The sequence below is a fragment of the Nipponia nippon genome, unplaced genomic scaffold (assembly GCF_047370975.1).
Source record: "Nipponia nippon isolate SJK-2023a ecotype South Korea unplaced genomic scaffold, ASM4737097v1 scaffold_2, whole genome shotgun sequence".
NCBI lineage: Eukaryota > Metazoa > Chordata > Aves > Pelecaniformes > Threskiornithidae > Nipponia > Nipponia nippon.
Genome location: NW_028262336.1, coordinates 73,536,370 through 73,555,745, shown reverse-complemented (window position 1 = coordinate 73,555,745; position 19,376 = coordinate 73,536,370). Strand labels below are relative to the sequence as shown.

The 19,376-nt window shown below is 43.9% G+C and overlaps 1 protein-coding gene across 4 annotated transcripts in view; it reads left to right on the top strand.

The window, feature by feature from the left end:
- FARP1 (FERM, ARH/RhoGEF and pleckstrin domain protein 1) overlaps positions 1–19,376 on the top strand; it is a 214,886-nt gene that overhangs the window by 192,921 nt on the left and 2,589 nt on the right. For 3 of the 4 annotated variants that reach the window (XM_087756585.1, XM_087756584.1, XM_087756583.1), the window contains exons 17-25: positions 3,152–3,233; positions 5,920–6,157; positions 8,697–8,827; positions 11,684–11,752; positions 13,701–13,790; positions 14,919–15,001; positions 15,366–15,478; positions 15,969–16,132; positions 18,515–18,622. In XM_087756585.1, the coding sequence (XP_087612711.1) occupies positions 3,152–3,233; positions 5,920–6,157; positions 8,697–8,827; positions 11,684–11,752; positions 13,701–13,790; positions 14,919–15,001; positions 15,366–15,478; positions 15,969–16,132; positions 18,515–18,622 (1,078 nt within the window). The remainder of the gene's footprint in view (positions 1–3,151; positions 3,234–5,919; positions 6,158–8,696; positions 8,828–11,683; positions 11,753–13,700; positions 13,791–14,918; positions 15,002–15,365; positions 15,479–15,968; positions 16,133–18,514; positions 18,623–19,376) is intronic. The other variant, XR_015704601.1, reaches the window with a different exon arrangement.

Genomic DNA, 19,376 nt, shown 5'->3' with positions numbered 1-19,376 from the left:
TGAAGAGGGGCCAGGGGGTCAGCTTTTAGGAAATAAGGACCTGACTGTTCAATGAACAACTGCACTAAATATTAGCTGAAGTTCACAAAGTCAGTGGAAGCATTCAATATGACTTCAGTAGGCTTGGGGTCAGCCTTTGAGTAGCTAGCTAATAGATAAGAAATTTGCAACGAGTATTCCAGCCAACCTGTATTGTAGCCTTGAGATCAGAAAAGCAATTTCTGTTTAGAAATAGCAGCCTGTAGTGATGTACTTAATATTTATCTTGGCAGTAAATCGGAAGGTACCAAACTGATGAAGTCCATTAGATTAAATCAAATGTAGAGACGTAACAAAGGATCCAGGCAATGCCAGAGGGTTGGAGAATAATACATAAAGCAAGAATTCTTCTAGAGATAATTACCGAATACCATGTCGTTTACTGGCAGCAGCACAAATTCATCTGGCTTTGACATTTCTGGGATTGTGTGGAACCATTTGGGATGGGATGCTGCGTGCTGGGTGCCCGGGTGGAGGGCGACTTTCCCTTGCTTCCTGACGGTGTGGTGCTGCTGCCTTGGACTTCAAATATTGTTTTCAGCTGGGGGCACTTTGATATGCACCACTTTGAGCAGAGCTTTAGTGGCTGGGAAGTTATATTTACAACCTCTCAGAGGAAATCTCAGTGGGGAGAGCTGCTGGATGGATAGGACATGGGGGAAGGGAAAGGCAGGGAACAGCATAGCGGGGAGGTGACTTCACAGACAGAGGCTTCCTGGAGAGAGAATTTGGACTTTTATCCTCAGGTAATGTGGAGACTCTAGTCTTCTAACGACCGTACATACCTCTGCTGTTCCTTGCAATATAGACCATTTCTTGGGCATGTTTTGACTATGGCAGTGTTTATATAATGCAGTGCTTTTGCAAAACTGGCGATGCTAATTGAAGTTGCCATTGACACAAACCAACTTCCTACCCCTGTGTAACCTTTGGATTCAGAAAAAACATAAAAAATCTTGTATAGAACTGTATTTTTCTTGCTGAAATCGGCATGTGAGTGCCTGAGAGACTTAACACAGTAGGAGATAATTAAAGACAGCCTATGAAACTGGATATTGTTCAAATTAACATGGAGTGATCCCTTGTTTATCAGCTGAGTGTCTTTGTCTTTTGAAGGATAAAACGGGAGATGTTACCGTGTAGGATTCATAAGCTGCGCCCTCCACATTTCCCAGTTAGAAAAGCATTGTCGTGGTTTAACCCCAGCCAGCAACTAAGCACCACGCAGCCACTCGCTCACTCCCCCGCAGTGGGATGGGGAAGGGAATCGGAAGGGTAAAAGGGAGAAAACTCGTGGGTTGAGATAAAGACAGGTTAATAGGCAAAGCAAAAGCCATGCACACAAGGAAAGCAAAACAAGGAATTCATTTGCTACTTCCCATGGGCAGGCAGGCGTTCAGCCATCTCCAGGAAAGCAGAGCTCCATAACACGTAACGGTTACTGGGGAAGACAAACGCCATCGCTCTGAACGTCCCCCCCTTCCTTCTTCTTCCCCCAGCTTTACACGCTGAGCATGACGTCATATGGTATGGAATAGCCCTCTGGTCAGCTGGGGTCAGCTGTCCCGGCTGTGTCCCCTCCCGACTTCTTGTGGGGTGGGGTGAGAAGCAGAAAAGGCCTTGACTCTGTGTCAGCACTGCTCAGCAGTAACGAAAACTTCCCTGTGTTATCAGCACTGTTTCCAGCGCAAATCCAAAACCTAGCCCCATACTAGCTACTCTGAAGAAAATTAACCCTATCCCAGCCAAAACCAGCACGAGCATGCAGAGAGATTATCCAGCATGAACATAACCATGTTCAGTTTTGCAAAACAAAATATATGTCTGAATATGCTTCTTTTCGTGTAATAATATGGATTTAAAAAAAAAAATATTCTGTGTCTTACCAGTGGAAGCGTATTCCTAACAAGAGCTGCATCCTCTATGATTTGGTGAGTGTGGGACCTCTCTGGGTAAATTGCTGGTATGAAGGAATGGAGAGATTTACCACTTGGTTATCCACTTATTCCTTCACCGCACACAGGATTTTTTTGAAAGTGTGAACTACTGCAAGTAGGTGAAAACCAATATATCCCTTTAGCATAACATAAAACAGAGGTTCTGTTATCCTTGGGTTCATTTAGAGCTTGACTATATTTCTGTCCTTTTCCAAGGTAGTGCATTTCTTTGGCTGAATTGCAGTTGCTCGCACCAGGACTGGATCCGTCTCCCAATACTCAGATGTGGGAGTTGAACTGAATTTTAAAAATTGAGGACAGTGGGAAACTTGAATGCAGTATTAGAAGTTCGAAAGGAGAGGGGGACAGTGCTTCTCCCCACACCCCTCCTGGTGATTTTTCATTTGAAAACCTGACGTGGTTGGAACAGATCTGTAACAGTTAGATTCTTATATTCATTTTTCCTCCTGTGTTTTCTAAAAGTTGTGTTCGGATTCAGTCAGAGTGTGGTATCCCTGCCTGTCTCACACATGGGTTTAGAAGCAGGAATATCTTTTTTTCATCAGGAGCTGGGTTTCTCCCAATTGGAGCACCCACCCAAGTGCAGCTGGCTGGGTGGGAGGGAGCAGTTTGCTTTTTTGATACCAAAAGTGACACACTGAAAGAAAATTCCTGCCAGTATGTAACACTTATGAGTCAAACCCAGATGCTGCATGGATTTTTTCTTTTGTCCCACTGACCCTTGCACAAGCAGAAAGCTTTTCAGAGGAGGAACACCTGCGGGTCCTGTGCCGGGGTACAAGTCTTGTTTCTGAACAGAATTATCCTTCTGCTCTAAGCCCACATATTGTCATGGGATTTTGATGTCTTCCTTTTTCTCATTTCCAGCCTTCTCCGGTGTGTTTAAAAACGCTAGCAATTTTCTTTAAAAGTCTAATCCTTCTGGTAAGTGTCTGCCCTCTCTGTTGTTAGGAGTGCAAGCCAGGCTGGGTGAAAGGTGTACTGTACCTGGGAATTACGTGTCCATCAGGAAGAGTCCTCTCAGGCGCCCGAGCGAAGGAGCGTGCGAGTCAGGATTTTAAAAGAAATGAGCTATTGGGTTCCTTTCTGTGCTTATAAGTGATGATGCGGTTTTATTGCATGACTGAAATGTGTGATATTTCTGTTGCTGACAGGGAAGGCCGCTCTAATGCTCACATTAAAGGAGATTACCAAAGAATCGGAGACGTTATGCTAAAGAACATCCAGAGTATGAAGGTAGGAATGATCCTATAACTATTAAGATTTGACACGGATTAACATTAGTGTGCTTTTCATTTTCGTATGATGTTGCCTCTTGTGCTGGTTTTTGCCAATTGTAATCAAGGCTTATGCTATAAAAGTTTCCTTTGATGAAGTAACGAGCGTTTGGTGAGCCCTGAGATTTCAGAATTGCAAGCTGATTTTAAACTGTCCAGCCCCTTTCCTCAGCCCACTCTCCAAATATAGGAACAACAAACACAAAAGTTCAGGAACATTTCATTTCCAGTTCTTTTTTTCTTTCAAATAAGAAGGCAAAACATGGGAATTTGTATGGCTGAAGAGACTGTTCAGACGCCGAGTGTGCCTACTCCCGTGTGCCAATATAAGTGTTAAGATATTGCAGGAGTAGTGACTGTAACCCAGATATTGATTTGATTTGGGAAACTTATATTTGTGCGCTGTGGTGCCAAGTTAGATGAAAGGTTTTTGAATACTTGCCTTTGACCCCTTTAAAGCTAAAAGCAAAAATACATGTATGAAGTGTAAATCTAGGTGTAACGTTCAGCGGGCTTTGCATCTGTTCTTAGTCTGGCCAGAGCAGTATTTTTGATGCTCTGTGTTACTGAACAAAGAGCATGGAAGGCAGGCATGGGAGCCTTTGAAAACCCTATGGACTTTTACAGTATGGATGGATCACACGCAGCTCCCCTTATTAATGCAGCTATGCATCCAGGTCAGTGTGTGGCAAAACATGGCACTGCACCTTTGGCATGTGGATCTCAAAGTGCTTTCGAAACTCTCTGACAAACCTTTCCTTGGTGATTGCCACTTCGGCATTCTGCAGTTAGTAAGTGGAGCAGCCTTGAGTCCTTGGCTGGAGGCAAGGGCAGTTTAATCTTTACAGCTCTCCTGAGAGGTTAGTTAGTACTAGGCTTATCTTTCAGAAGGACGGAGAGAGATGAAGAGAGGTTAAGTGACGTGCAAGTGATTATACAGCAAATCAGAAAGAGAATGTAGAAATCTTGGTTTACAGTCCCCAACACAGACAACTTTGTCACCAATAAGGCGGCCTTACCCTTTCTGACTGTACTTAGCAGGAACTGCTTTTTCCCCTCAAGACACAGTTCAGAGGCATTGGAAGACACGCAGGGGGGACTTTTCTACCTCCATCCCTGCTCTCAAGAAGTACACACCTTTTCACAGTTCTTGGAATCTCAGCTTCCGACAGACTCTGCTTCTGGTCTCGGTACCTTGCAACATTAAATTGTCTGTCCTTCACTGTCTGCAGGTCCTTCTGTGGCACTAGTTTAATGGCAGCGTACAGTCCTCACTGTAACTTAGGCCTGTCAGTGTGCTTTACGTTCGCCATTCTCCCTTTCCCGTCAGAGGATTTTGTTCTCTCTGCTTTGAGAACCGCTACCACTGATAAGCACAGATATTTGGAGGAAGGAGGCAAAGCCCAGTTTGACTTAAAGAACTGCACTGGAAACAATAAAGTTAGTTAAAACTACATATTTATCATGAGACCTGTTAAAAGACCTGGAAACTGTCACTCCCTGTTTAATTAACTTAGGAAGGAGGTTAAGAGCAAGTAATTAATGGGCAGCCTCTGTAGTAGTCCAGAGGGTCTGCTGTGTCTTTGCTTGACTTACAGGCTGGTAAAATGAGTATGCAGTGTATGGAGGAAGCGGCTTGCCTGTAGGGAAGGTGTATTTCTGGTAAGGATGTCACAAATCACAGGAGAGAGGGAGTTGATTGGAAATGTGTCAAAAAGCACGAGCTTTAGATTAAGCCAAAGCATCCTCTGAAGTCCTTTCAGCATCGCGTTCCGTTTCTTTTTGTTGCTGGTTAATATACTACCATGTACAGGGAGGCTTTATTTGGCTGCTCAGAGAAGCTCTGTGCATACTGAAGAACCAGCTTACCTCTTCCAAAACACAAATGAAGCCCCTGTGTTAATTGTTCAAAAAAAATACTGCTGAATTGTTTTAAATGGGAATCGTGAATGCCTGGGATACTGGGACCTAAATGAAGTTACATATTTCATACAAACCTCATTCACTTGCTGGTGCATAACTCCCCTGCTGCCAGTGGGATCACCTTAAAGACTGCACTAAGGAGAAGAGGATGTAATCCAAGGATGAAGAACTCTAACATACCCATTTCTGTCAGACAGCTCCTCTGTTTTTGAATTTGATCGGATTCCCAGGAGATGCAACTTCTCATTAATAACAGGGGAGCAGAAGCTGGAAGTCCATTTGCCTGCATCTCGGTTCCCCAAAAGCACCTGAGGGAACTGGGGCAACTAAATCCCTTCATCCTCCTAGAAGATCCCATTTTGTTTCCTAGCTCTGCCTTCGCATTGTCTAGCTCTCTCGCTGTTGCACCTATTGCATGAGCTACGTTCATATCATCTCCTTGCCTTTGGATTTCTCACTGATATCCGACTTAGTTTGGTTTACTCATGTACTTTTGTTTTGCAGGGAATGCAGAGGGGGTGGGGGTGTGTACTTCAAACGAGTAATGCCGTTTCTCCTTTTCAAGTGAATATCAGAACCATTGTGTTGCACAGTGATGTTGTTTGCAAAATCCCAACTGCTGTGCTAGTTGGATGTTTTTATTGGAATAGGTTTGGGCTGAGTCATGTCTCACAGTGATTGCTAATGGCTCTACCACATGCTCTTTTCTTTGTGCACATAAGCAACTGACAATTCACCTGTGGAAGCACAATGAGATATTAATGGAATTGGAGGACGGGATCAAGAACTCTCGCAAGCTGGAGACCTTTTGCAGGGATTTTGAGCTACAGAAGGTCTGCTACTTGCCTCTCAATACCTTCCTTCTCAGACCTCTGCACAGGCTTATGCACTACAAGCAGATAATGGAGAGGCTTTGCAAACACTACCCACCAAGCCACATGGACTTCAGGGATTCAAGAGGTAAGAAAGAGAAAAGACACCAATTCCTGGAGCTGGGGAATGGCATCCAAATCCATTAAAGGAGCATGGCAGAACAAAAAAAAAAATAATCTTTTTTTTAAGCCTATGTTGAAAGAGGATTGAGATGCAAAATCCAACACCCAGAAGACCAGAAATGGTAGGATTAAGGTTGCTCTTGTATACATATTATGCCACAGTCTGGACAAGTACTGGGAAGAGAAATCTGCTGGGGGTTATTAAACACACAGAAATGACAGGCATTCAGGAAGCCGCTTGAACTGAAAACAGTTGGGAGGTTGGGAGAGAGCACAGGGAACGTACCATATGTGCTTGTTTTGTTCCTAGCTTTCCCTAGAGATCCGCTAGGAACACAGAATATTGGCCCAGGTGAACCCTTGGTCTGACCCGATATAGCTGCTGTTATTGTGTCTTTAGGTGTTATTTGTCTTTTCTCCAGACATACAATTTGCTCTGCTACCATTTCCATGATTTGTTTCAGGAACTCAAAGCTGCCAACGTGTTTTTTTTCCAAATGTGAAGAAATTTTCCTCCTGTAGTCTGAACTCACTCCCTGCTATTTCTTTTTGATGATTTGTTTTCCTCCTTTCTTACCCTCGTCTCCCACCCCCATTGTAAGCTATCTACATTTAAAGATAACTATGTTATCACTACAGTTAGCATTCAGTGCAGATCCATGGACGGAGCTGGGCAGGGAGCAATGCTCGGTATGAGTGCTCCCAGCTGTAAGGTGTTAGCTGAGTGAGCTGGCTAAGTTCCCTTAGATGCCGTGCGATGAGACCCACAGCAGGCAATGCACAAAATGCGGAGGTAACTTGACCTGTAGCAATAGGAAATGCCACAGAGGTCTGTGGCACTGAAGTGCTGCATGACACAGATGTTTGCCTAAATGTAGCTACTGCCTGAATGACCTCAAGGAATGCAGCAAGTATAGAATCATAGAATCGTTAAGGTTGGAAAAGACCCTTAAGATCATCCAACGTTAACCTAGCACTGCTAAGTCCACCACTAAACCATGTCCCTAAGCACCACGTCTACCCGTCTTTTAAATACCTCCAGGGATGGAGACTCAACCACTTCCCTGGGCAGCCTGTTCCAGTGCCTGACTACCCTTTCGGTGAAGAAGTTAGTGCCTTCATTTCTTTTAGCCAAGGCTAGATGATGAGGATGATGTGTCCATTTCCACCTCCCCAGAGAGTGCATCAGCCATCAAGGTTTGATTCCTGCTCCACTTTTGAAATGGATACGAACACAGGATTTCACAGGGGTGAAAATAAGAGAGCATGAGAAAGACAGTGTGACTTGGGGACACCATCACTCTGGGATCAGTGTCTTACTAAGGGGTTTGCAGATTTTTGTTAGAGGTCAGAGTGTAAAGGAAGCAGAAAAAAAATGGGAGGTGTGGATGTGAATCCCAGCAGAGAGCACAGGTCTCGCACTAACAGGTGGACAAACTGCGCACTGAGCAATGGTGTAAGAAGGAAGAACCGCTGTTACTGTTCCCTTGACTGTATTTTTTTTAACACAAATGGCTGTAACTGTTTTTCTAGCACCAAAGTCGGTCAGTCGGTGTGTTTGGCCCGTTCAGAGACTGCCCGTCCGTTTAGGCGTATCACGGTTGGTGCTCACATACGTAATGGCACAAGGAGCCAGTCCGCAAGCTGGTGCCCCAGAAAAGATCGAGTGGTGAAGTGATTTTCAGCTTAGTTCCCTGAGTTGACTCACTGCGTTGTTGGCGCAGCAAGAAGACAAGACATGGGACGCGGGTCGGCAGCAGCCTGCGCTTGATTTGGCTTCTGCTACCACAGAGTGGGACTTCGTAGTGTCTGCTTCCTTTTGTATTCCACCTGATCCTTCTTCACACAGCAAAAATCCCCTTCGAAAAGGGAGATTTTCCATAGGAAAATCACTCCCAGGTGTTAGGTCACTCGTTGATAGTCTCTTTGGAGAGAATGAAGTAGAGCCGTGGTGCGACTCGGCGACGTGCAGCTCTTTCAGTTGTTCTCATTACAGGGTCTGAGGGCAAACCCCAAGATTACTGGCTTGACGTCTGAGATGATACAATAAATGATGCTGCCATTTCCTGGTGTTTTCAAATATGGACCTGACCCAGTGTGTTGCAGGCTGTGGAAAAAATGCATTTTTTTTTCAAGCATAGAGAAGATCCCTAGATTAATTGGAGATGTAGGAAATTAAGTCCTTTAGGAGAAGCTGTTCATTGGTGCTGTGAATTGACTCAAGTATTCCTACAAAGTTCCTGTGGCTAAAATAGAGCAAACTTTTGGTTGAGGAAATAGACTGTCTCTACATTACAACACTCCACCCTCTCCCCTCCACTCCATAAGATGATATCCAGAGTTTGTGTGGTTTTTAGTCTGCCTGAGTAGTTTTACACTGTGAAGGAGAAGGGTAACAGAAGAAGGGCGATGTTCATGAGCTGGGTGCCGCAGACAAAAGCCATCTTTCTTTTTGAACGTTCTTGTGAATTTTTAAAAAGCATTTTATGGTTTTGTCCATCTAGCTGCTTTGGCTGAGATTTCTGAAATGGTGGCTCAGCTCCATGGCAATATGATAAAGATGGAGAACTTCCAGAAGCTGCACGAACTCAAGAAAGACTTGATAGGCATAGACAATCTGGTGATACCAGGAAGGGTAAGTAGCAGAGTTGTGATCGAGGTCTGATACAATTTCAAAGCATTAGGCGTGTTTTAGAAACCTGTTTCTTAGGAGCAGCTGTGAAAGTGCCTTTCCTCATGTGAACCACCAAAAACTATCAAATGTAAAGATAAGAATACCATAGAAAACAGCAGCCTTTAAAGTGGGAAGAAGCAGTCACCTTTATTACCTTTTACTGATTTTAGTAGGTTTATCTTATGTATAGGTTTGGACAGTTGTAGGCAATTCCAAACATCTGTTACAACAGAGGCAGTAAAAATGTGTTATTTATTACAGTGTTCAAAGCTTGAGCAGTTGCACATTTCCTCATTTCTTGCTGCCCTTAACTTTTTTTTTTCCCCAACCCTTGCTACTAGAGCATAGCAGATTAAAGGAAAGTAAGACATTTGCACTGGAGGACCTTCGGCCCTTTCATGATGCCTAGCTTTGAAACTCCTGGCCCTGGGGACAAGCAGTCTCTTTAGTCTACATGTAACGTTGGGCAATAATTTTTGAGACGGCATTGCCTTAAGTAAACACTTTTAATTGTGTTATTAAAATACCAAGATCTCTTCTTACTTGTCATGCTCTTTAAAAAAGGGCGGCTTACTTCAGAATAAACGAGCCTCAGTGTAATATTTGTAGCCTTTGTTACTTTTCTAGGTGCACGTATCTGTGCGTGCAAACTTGAGAGCTGTCTGTTGTTGAAGTAATTTCCTCCCCGCTCCCCTGACTTTTGTGTGTGATACACAAAAACAGTACTTGCGGCAACTGAAATGCTGGGGAAAATGCAGCACTAGACTGTTCTCGCCCCTTACGCATTTCTGGGAAGCAGCTTGGAAAAAAAGATGAGTTTTGCATTGAACTGCAAATACGGCAGCGCCTGAACTTGCCCCACAGCCTGGCCACCCAGCCCTGGTGCACTCCTGCAGGCTGGCCGGGCCACCGCTCAGCAAGAGCCCCAGCCTGGGGTCTGCTTGCCGTGCCGTGCCCGTGGCTAGTGCCACAGCGGGGTCGTGGCAGAGAGGCAGCTTGCCGAGCTCTCTAGGGTCTAATTCATTTCAGGATTGAAACATTTAGAAAAAGAGGGTTGAAGTTGATGTGCCATTGGGAAGGCAGCACCGAGCATGGCTATTTCTCAATTTGTGGCTGTTCCCCACTCCCTCACTTTGCCTCTTCCCTGTCTCCCAAGCCGCTGCCACGGCTCGTGCCTCCTTCCAGTGATCCACAGACCGTTCAGTTCCCTGGCAGGTCCCGCAGGACGTTTCACAGCCAGTGCCTCTCTCTATCACATGAAATTAAATGCCGTCATCGGTTGTTTCTGCTACCCTATTCTATTTAAAGACAGAGCAGTCTTCCTCTGCTAGGAAGTTCAAGAAGAAGGCAGAGGAGGCGCAGAGGTTGTTTGGCTGCCAAGGCAAAAAGCATTGGCCACCGCGCTCCGGCACATGCCCAAGATGTCGCTGCTTTCCAGCCCTTTGGCCGCTCTTCTGACTCCAGCTGAAGTCCCTGCCCCGGCGCAGGGACAGAGCTGGGAGGCAGTGGCTGGGTTTACCCGAAGGCGGCTGAGCTCCATGTCTCAGCGGAGAAGTCTCCTGTTAGGCTGGTGATTCAGCTGTCCTAAAGGCAGCTGTAGGTAACCATCCTCTTACATTGCCCCAGACTGGGGCACCAAGCTGGTTCCTGTGTTCGATGTTAAAACGTCCCGTGGTCGGTTGGGCTTGCAGATTGCAATGACCTGCAGCTCTTGATTTGCGTGTTCGCATGGCGCTTGCCGTGGTGGTGCTAAGCCTGCTAGTGACCATTAGGTGGTACCGTATAAATAGTAATTATGATTAGTATTCTTTGGTGGCTGACAACAGCTTCCAGTGGCCTCTCTGGTAACACGAGCTTACCGTGATACAGGGATAACCATCTCTAGCCACTTTTTCCACCCTTAGGCAGTGCAGGTAGGGGGACTGGACACATCACAGCAACCCTAAGGCGACCGGAGTCTCTCTCTGAACAGATTAATCTTCAACAGCCAGTTTATTGCTAAGCTGCAGGTGATTCTGATACTTCATGTGCCTTTTACATGCACAATTATGAGTGGAATGACCCTTGAAAGACTGTAATAAATAAATATAAACCTCTTGGCAGAAGCTGGAGGGAGTGACTGAAAAAATGATATTTTCATGCGTTTCAGATAAGTGGAAGGGTGAGTTATGGTATAGTTCACATTAAGCCCAGGAAATCCGGCATTTTGAAAGTTTCAGATCTGCTACTTTTCCTATAAACATTTATCCCTAAGCACTCTTAAACAGTTTGATCTGAATTAATGTACTGTATTATACGACAGGGATGGTACTAGGATAACTCACACTGCCAGACAAATTTCCTTCTTTTTCTGCTGCTGCTGGTGATGTCGATTTGTGTAGCTGATTTTACATCTCAGTGAAGGGCTGCGTATGCCATACGCACAACCGAAGCTTACCAGTGGCTAACCGATAACATACAGGCCAACTTCTCGTTAGTTTTTACATCATTTGTAACATGAAAAATACTCATTCAAAACTGATGAAAGAGGGAGCTGTCTGAAGGAATCAATGTTACGTAAAGAAAATCTTACTTAGTTGAATTTTCTTAAAATGAATGAAAGACTGTGAAGGAGTTTATCCTAAAGACAGTTAGGAGTGGAAAGAAATTATCCTACAAATAAGATTTTTAACATATTTAATAAAGAAAATAAAAAGTCTTGGTTACTGATACTCAAGTCAGTCCTACGACCAAGTAGTCCTATTTATGTTTGGATAATTAAAAATCATCATTATTTTTGCAGAAGATATGTATTTGTTTTGTATTTATTTCCCGCAGGAGTTCATTAGACTGGGCAGTCTTAGTAAGTTGTCTGGAAAAGGTTTACAGCAACGGATGTTCTTCCTGGTAAGAAAGAAGACGTTTTTTCTTTATATAATGAAATGTGACTGTAGGCAACTATTAGGCAAACTGTTAGACTCAAATTGTGAATTACAGTAAGTTTCTTTAAACATTTAAGTTAACATAATACATCCCCTATGTAACTGGTTGTTAAGAACTTCTGTTTCTGTCCAAACCCAATATTCTCTTCGTAACTGCTTCTTACAAAGACAGAACTACTTATTTTTATATGACACTGTGACTATCATGATAAAATACCTCCTAGCACATTGTCTTAAATAAAAGGAGAGTCATAATAAAATGGAAAGTGGCACCAGGGTTAGTGATCATGTCCAGAAAAGAAGATAAAGAGTAACTTCTGGTGATCGGAACGATAATCAGAACCAAGTTTCTCCACAAACCATCCAGTTTCAGCCCACAAGTGCCCAGCATGTTGACAGATCTCCCTTTACCTGGAGATACTTTTTGGAGCTCTCGCACTAGGAAAGGTTATCTCCTCCCACCGTCCCTCGCAGCATTTTCAGGTTACGACGATCTCACTCGGTCTCCGATCTACAAGAGCCGCCCAGAGGGTTCTTCCTCTCTTTTCTTCCCGGCCAGCTGACTTGCTCCCAGGCCCCCCATCCTGCTGCTGCTCAGCCCTTGGTGCCGGGGCACGGGGATGCCCAGCAGCAAGCATAGATTTTTCTAGTCCAGTGTTACAGAGCAAAACATTAAAGAATCAGTGCAGTGTGGCGGGAAGACTTCCTTGGCTTCTTGCATGCAAAAGGTGAAGACAGTGGGTGTGTAGAAAAGCTCGTGAGCGTGCTAGGTTTTACGAGATCTTTGACCATTAATCTTTAAGATGAGCCAAAGATATAACCACTAAATCTGCCTGGGTAGGGTTATCCTCTGCCTTTGAAGGCACTAAAGAGGAAGCCCGATGAATACAGTGCATGTTTGCTTGCATACCACAATTCTTGTTCCGAGGTGATACCTCGATATTATACCCGTATAAAACATCAAAAAATTGAGACTGGACTCTCAAGTCAGTTGCTCGCATTGTCAAAGAAGTCTTTGGTCTGTCCTGAGCAACAGAATCTTTTTGGAGGTAAAATCCCGAGTCGGTGCTCTGGGACTCAGAATACATGTATAATCATTGGCAAAATTAAATCCCCCTCTAGTGGCCGATCCTCATAGCTTCATCAGGTATTGCTGTCGGGTTGGAGATGTCTTTGGGAGAGCTCTGTTTCACACCAGAGAGGATGATTTTCTTGAGGCAGCTGTCCGGTTTAAGGAAAAACATCCTTTGGCCCAGGCAGCACAGGGAAAATATGCCATTCGTATTACGGTGCTCAACAAAATGCAGGCGGTCATTTGACTTGCTTTTGACAACTGCTGTCACATGCAGGAAGCTCCACAACTTGAGATATTCGGTCTCTTCACCTTGGTGTTTCTAACCTAAAGCCACCTACCTTGAACCAGGTCTCCCAGCTTCCTTCTGGAGTAATAGATAGCCACTTACGCCCTAAGAGTTAAGTTGGACACACCTCTCTCGGGCATGCTTGCTTCTCTCTCCACACAAATCAGAAGAAAATATCGGTGAAACACACTTATCTTCCAGAGATTCAAAGTGCGGCAGAGCGTGAAACGTACTACTTGGTTTCACTGCTGTTGTGGCTTGTTAGTTCTGAGCCAGAGATCACAAAGGGAATATTAGAAGGCATCGGAAGATATCCAGTGGAAAATCGTGGGAACATGCCTGAGACTTACCTGGGAAGGAAGGCAGGGAAAATAACAGATGCTAGTACTGGGTACTGAAGTATTACGGAAGCCCGTATTTTGGATTCATGCATTAGGACTGCCATATAAATAGCCAGTACTGGCTAGTTTCCCGTATTTATCATTCCCATTTTTTTTTTCTACATGTGTACATGCGGACATAATTCTAATAATGCTTATTCTTGCTTTTTAGTTTAACGATATTTTGTTGTACACAAGTAGAGGCCTGACAGCATCGAATCAGTTCAAAGTCCACGGTCATCTTCCACTGTATGGCATGACAGTAAGTATGGTGAGAACTTACGGGATTCACGCTTAAACGGCCATTGGTGGTCCCATCGGAATTGCTCAATGACTTTCTGCTGGACCGAAAGCAGCGGCAAGGGGCCGTTCTCCGATTCAGAGAAGCTGTGGTTACATTGTGCAGTGCCTGAGGGGGCTGTCTTGGGTTCGCGTGTGTTCATGCAGCCTTCTAGACAAAGGTGATCATATAGCAAAAGCGGGGGGGAAAGGGCATTTTGGGGGCAGCTTCCTCATAATGCAAACTTCTCGTGAGATGGGTTCTTTATTTTTTTAAACCATAATTTAACCATGATTCTTACAAGTAATTCATCACCAATGGCTTATAGGCACTGTGCGAGACAAGTAAACAGTAGCGACAATATGATTTCTATAAAAAAAAGTTTCCTAATGTTTTCAGCTCTGTATCTTAAAGCTGAAGTAGTGGGAAACTGGCAGCAATAGGTCATTTGGAGCTCTTGTTGCAATTCTTCTGGGAAACAGCCAATTTGAGCCAATAGCACCTAGTTACCTCCTCTTCTTATATGATTTCAAAAATATTTTTGCTAGTTTCAAAGCACTTTCATTACCCCCATTATTTTCACTGGAACTTCTCATGGGTTTGTATCTATTCTGTGCTGTTTTCCTGAGAATTGAGTTAGGTAATCACAACCGCAGTAACTGAATTTCTCTAAACACCTGTGAGGCTTCAAGGTTTATCTAGCGTTTCTAGGAATCCACTCAGTTATTCATGTCGACTTGGCGTGGACTTGTTCCCAACGGAACTGGGTTATGCTGCAGTGTCCAGAGCACTCCCAGCATTTACCGTATCCGTTTGTACAACGAATCACTCTTCTGATAAAAATACAACTATTTTCCTTTTTTTTTTTTTTTTTTTTGACACAAAGCAGATGAATCCATGCTTTTGGTTTAAGAGCTTATTGCAGAACTTACTGTTTTTCCCACTTGCAAGCCACCATTTTTTTCTCAATACCTAGCTCAAAATTATTGTTTGTGAACATTTCTCTTAGTTTTCTTTTCCCCGATGGCCAGAGCTTGTTCAGTTGACTGTTTCGCCGTAAGAGAGACGTACTTCCTGCAATCTGACTGCGTTTGGGCTTTTATCTCTCAGATAGAAGAAAGTGAAGAGGAATGGGGGGTTCCTCATTGTCTGACGCTACGAGGTCAACACCAGTCCATCGTTGTCGCTGCAAGGTAATTCAGTGGAGACAACACGCACACGTAAACTGTATTTCTCTGCAGCTTTCACAGTGGGACAGATAGAAAAGCAGAGAGGCATCATTTTGTTTGGATTTGCTCCTAAAACAATCTCAAAGGTATATTCTTTTGTGAAAGCCACTTGTTAAAAAAAAAAAAAAAAAAAAAAAAGGTGAATGGGACAAAATAGAGTGGCAATTGTGCGAGTCAGAACCAAAACTAAGTTATTAGGGAAAAAAACGTAGCATCTTGTGTCTGAATTTACTTACTTCAATGAAAAGTAAGCTCGGCTTGTGACCGTTTCTTAGAGTTTGCTTTCAGCCTGTGTGAAAGTGAATAAAACCTGACTTTTCATTGTTAGTACCCGCGCCGAGATGGACAAATGGACCGAGGACGTTCAGATGGCAATAGACCTGGCAGAGAAAAGCAGTGGCCCTGCCCCAGAGTTACTGGCTAGCAGCCCACCTGACAACAGTAAGTAAATGCTAGAGAGTAGGTTTCATTCACTTTCGTCAGTGTGATTGGTGATGGCAAAGTGGTGAAAAATGCTGGCCGCGGGTCAAAACGATACATTTGAAGTTGATTTTTTTAGATATATATTTATATTTATGTATGTGCCATTTTAATGTTCTTGTTGATGTTAGCAGAAAGTTTCACTGAATAGAGAAGTGACTTAAGCGTAATGATTCCAGGAACTATTTAGCAAGATTTGGGCAGTGCCTGTCCTTGGAAGGTATTGAAAGCACCAACAAAGCACGGTAGTTAGTCTTTGAGTCTAACACTTGCAGAAACACGTAAAAAAAAAAAAAAAAAAAATCTACTTAACATCTGCACAAAATTATTTCTAAAAGTGTGGTTTAGAATTAGTTCACAATATTGTGGACAGAATTGATTTGTTTAATTTTTCCAATTATATATGTTGTTGCATAGAGGAAGAAAGATGCTTTTTCCCTGCATTTCATAGAGTCTCCTGATGAAACTACTGTAGACCAGGAATCTGAGGACGACCTCAGTGCATCCCGCACCTCACTCGAACGTCAGTCACCACACCGTGGCAACACTACGGTGCACGTCTGCTGGCACAGAAATACCAGTGTTTCAATGGTCGACTTTAGTATTGCTGTGGAGGTATCTGCCTCAGAACGATCTGAACTGCAGCTCCAGACTCGCTCTTGAATGACAATTTCCTTTTTGCTCCTCCTTAACAAGTGCGCTATTCCGTTGTCTCCTTCTGGGGAAGTTTCAGGCACGCCTATTTAACTGACTCCAAACGATGGCATAAACCGTCAGTCAAGACACATGTATCCGCTTCCCTTAGTGCATCTTTGTAAAACCAGTCAGAGCAGTAATTTTCATAGAAGTAACTGTCCAAAAAAATGCTGATGCCCTTTAAAATTTAAAGCAGGTCAAACTGTCTTAATGCTTTCCCTTACACAGAGGCATTAAGTCATTGCTCGAGCTGAAAGGATATTGTCTTTAGCTGCTGCAGCCAGAGTTTTAATTATGTGTATTACTAACGTACTTTCTTTACCTAGCCATCTTTTCTGGAACCTTGTCTCATTGCTCAGTCTCATCTGCTTTTTCTTTATTTGCATTTCCCACCTCAGAATAAAAATCCTTTTCCCCCCCCCGATCACAGCTAAGCCAATTTGATACACATTCGTTAATTCTGTACTCAACAGACGAGATGCAGACATTGACTTTTCAAAGATTAAAATGAAAGACTCCTAGTCCCCAGAGTAGGTTTTAGGATGAGGTGGTAAGCCTGCTTAGCTCTTCTTCCTTCACCCAAGAAAGGCTCCAGGGAGCTCCGAGTATTTTATCAGAGTCCTCATCAAATGGAAATTTATGCTTAACGAAAACGGTAAAAAGAATCTTAAAGCTGAGTTGGCTTCTGCTTATGAGGCCGCCCTCAGACGTCAGGCCACCGTTGCTCTAGAGGAGACGCACTGATGCAGAACGTCAAGGTGCAAGGAGAGGCAATATTCATAGCTCCTGTAACTGCCTCTGGTTTTAAACAGAGGGGGAGCTGCTGAAACGTGGCAAGGAAAATTATTCTCTGCTAGAAAGGGCTAACTGTAGAGCCTCATTTTGATCCCATGCAGGGGGCGTTTCTGCTCTTTATACCCTTCCGTCCTGCAAGGGAGGAATGGTTCAGCATGGAACAAGGTCTCATATTTTTCCCTAAAGCAGAGGGCTTCTTATAAGCAGAGATAAAATTTAAACCGGTGACTAATTCTGACGATTAAAACACTGAGGCAAAACTTTCGGTCTGAGATCCGTGCTCGTTGTTCCTTATTTTTGTTCCTCCCCGTGCCTCAAATGAATGCAAACAAAGCAGCGAAGACCAAACACACCCTGGAGACATACCTTGTTCTGTGAAAGCATCTTCAGCTCCACTGCTGTCCCATGCGTGGCAGGTTACGCTCATGCTCGCATCATTCTGTCGGTGGCTCTCACTTCAGCATTATCGTTTATTTTCTTTGTGTCTCTCCCTCCTTTCTGTCTCTCTCGTGGTAGAAGATCCTCTCTCTGTCAGTGACTGTACTTCCCTACCTGCTGGACTGATCAGTGATCAGCGGCCTGTTCCCATTTCATATGTCTGCTGGTACCGAATGCAAAGCCTGTCCTTTTATGATATCCTCCAGAGTAATGAGGTAACAGAAAATTAAGGAGTACGCCTGTAACTTAGGGCAAGGAGGCGGCAGTCCAGATATCAGAGAATGGGATGATTTAAAGCAAAGGCTTTAACGTGTATCCAAGACTGGTGAAAACAGAACATTTTGAGCAACATTTAACTTGTAGCAGATAAATCAGGGCCACCAGACTTTGAGTATTAAGCTTTACAGACTAAGTTATTAGCTTCTGCATTATGTAAAGAGAATGATGTATTTTGATCCAGGTGAGAGCCCTTACAGTCAAGAAGGAATGGGAAGTAATGGTTCCCTGAGAAGTCCCCTTCACTTGCAAGGCACAGTGATGCTGGCCTTTACACCTTCACTATGTGAAGAGCAGCTAAGAATAAGGTTAACAGTCCTTGCTTTTGAAATCTTTGAAAAGTTACCGTGTGAACTCACTGGGTACTGAGAGCTCAGTCTCTATCTGCAATTCTAAAGTATGTCATAATTTTCCTTTACATCACGAATTCATGTCAGACTTTCTGTTTCCATTGCTCTATTTAAGTATCATTTGAAACCAACAAAGACAGACTAGGGTAACAAGGCTGACTGATGTTTGGTAATATATTACTGAAGGCCACCTCAGTTAAAAGAAATAAGCGTAGTAGCTTGAAGTTTTTGGAAGTACCCAGCTACTAACAAAAAAAATACGTTACGTAAAGTACTACTTAGTAGTAGAAAAATGCAGAAGAAAAGTACCTCCGTTCAACCAAAACATTTTCACATACAACAGGGTCACGTACAACCAGATAAAAGCAGATAATTTTTCTTACGATAATTAAACGGCGGGTACCTTTCACTGTTTCATTTGGCTACTTTTGATCTGTTTCAGAACCAGCTGTCTGGAAATCTCCTAAGAAAATTCAAAAACAGCAACGGGTGGCAGAAGCTTTGGGTGGTGTTCACCAACTTCTGTATGTTCTTCTACAAATCGCACCAGGTAACAGACTGCGCGCGCGCGCGTGTGTGGCTGGAGGCGACCTTTTGGTTTTTTCAAAGCAGTAGCAGAGAGAAAAGCGGGCATCGGTGACGGATGCCGTAGGCGCGAGAAGCGGGTGCGCTGGTCACGGCCACGCGGCCTTCGCTGCCGCTGGACCAGGGAGCAGGGCCCGTTCTCAGTCCGCTCGCTCGTCAACTGAAGAGCGCGTGCTCGTTTCCCGAGACTCGCAACAGCCGCAGCGCGTATCGTCCCTAAAAGTACAACAGATATCGCTGCTGCTCGGAAGTTGTGGTGCGAGTTTAAACCAGAGTTTTCTCTTGTACAAATTCGGAGATTATTACAATTAAAAACTTAATAGCGACTTAGAAATTTTGTTAAGCGCAAGTAACGGTAAAGTCAAACGAGAGAACAGCAGCCAACGATTTAATCCATCTGAGCAAACGTCGCAATGCAGAAGCAGGGTTTTCCTGCCTAGAATCTGCTGGGCTTTTGAATCTCTATGTTCAAGCAGGGCATAAGCACAAAATAATTCCAACTGCTACATTGTGCTTTCATTGCTATAGCAATCCTTAACAATAGAGTCTCTGCACTAAAAAAAAAAAGAAAGGAATGAATTGTAGGATATTCTACACATCAGCGGGATAAAGAAATGATTTGCTCATACGTGCCAGTCCGTGAAGTGAAAGGACTGAAGCGATGGAAGCTGCGGGTGGCCGGTGCATTTCTGAAGGAGCGGGTGTTTGCAAGCCTGGGC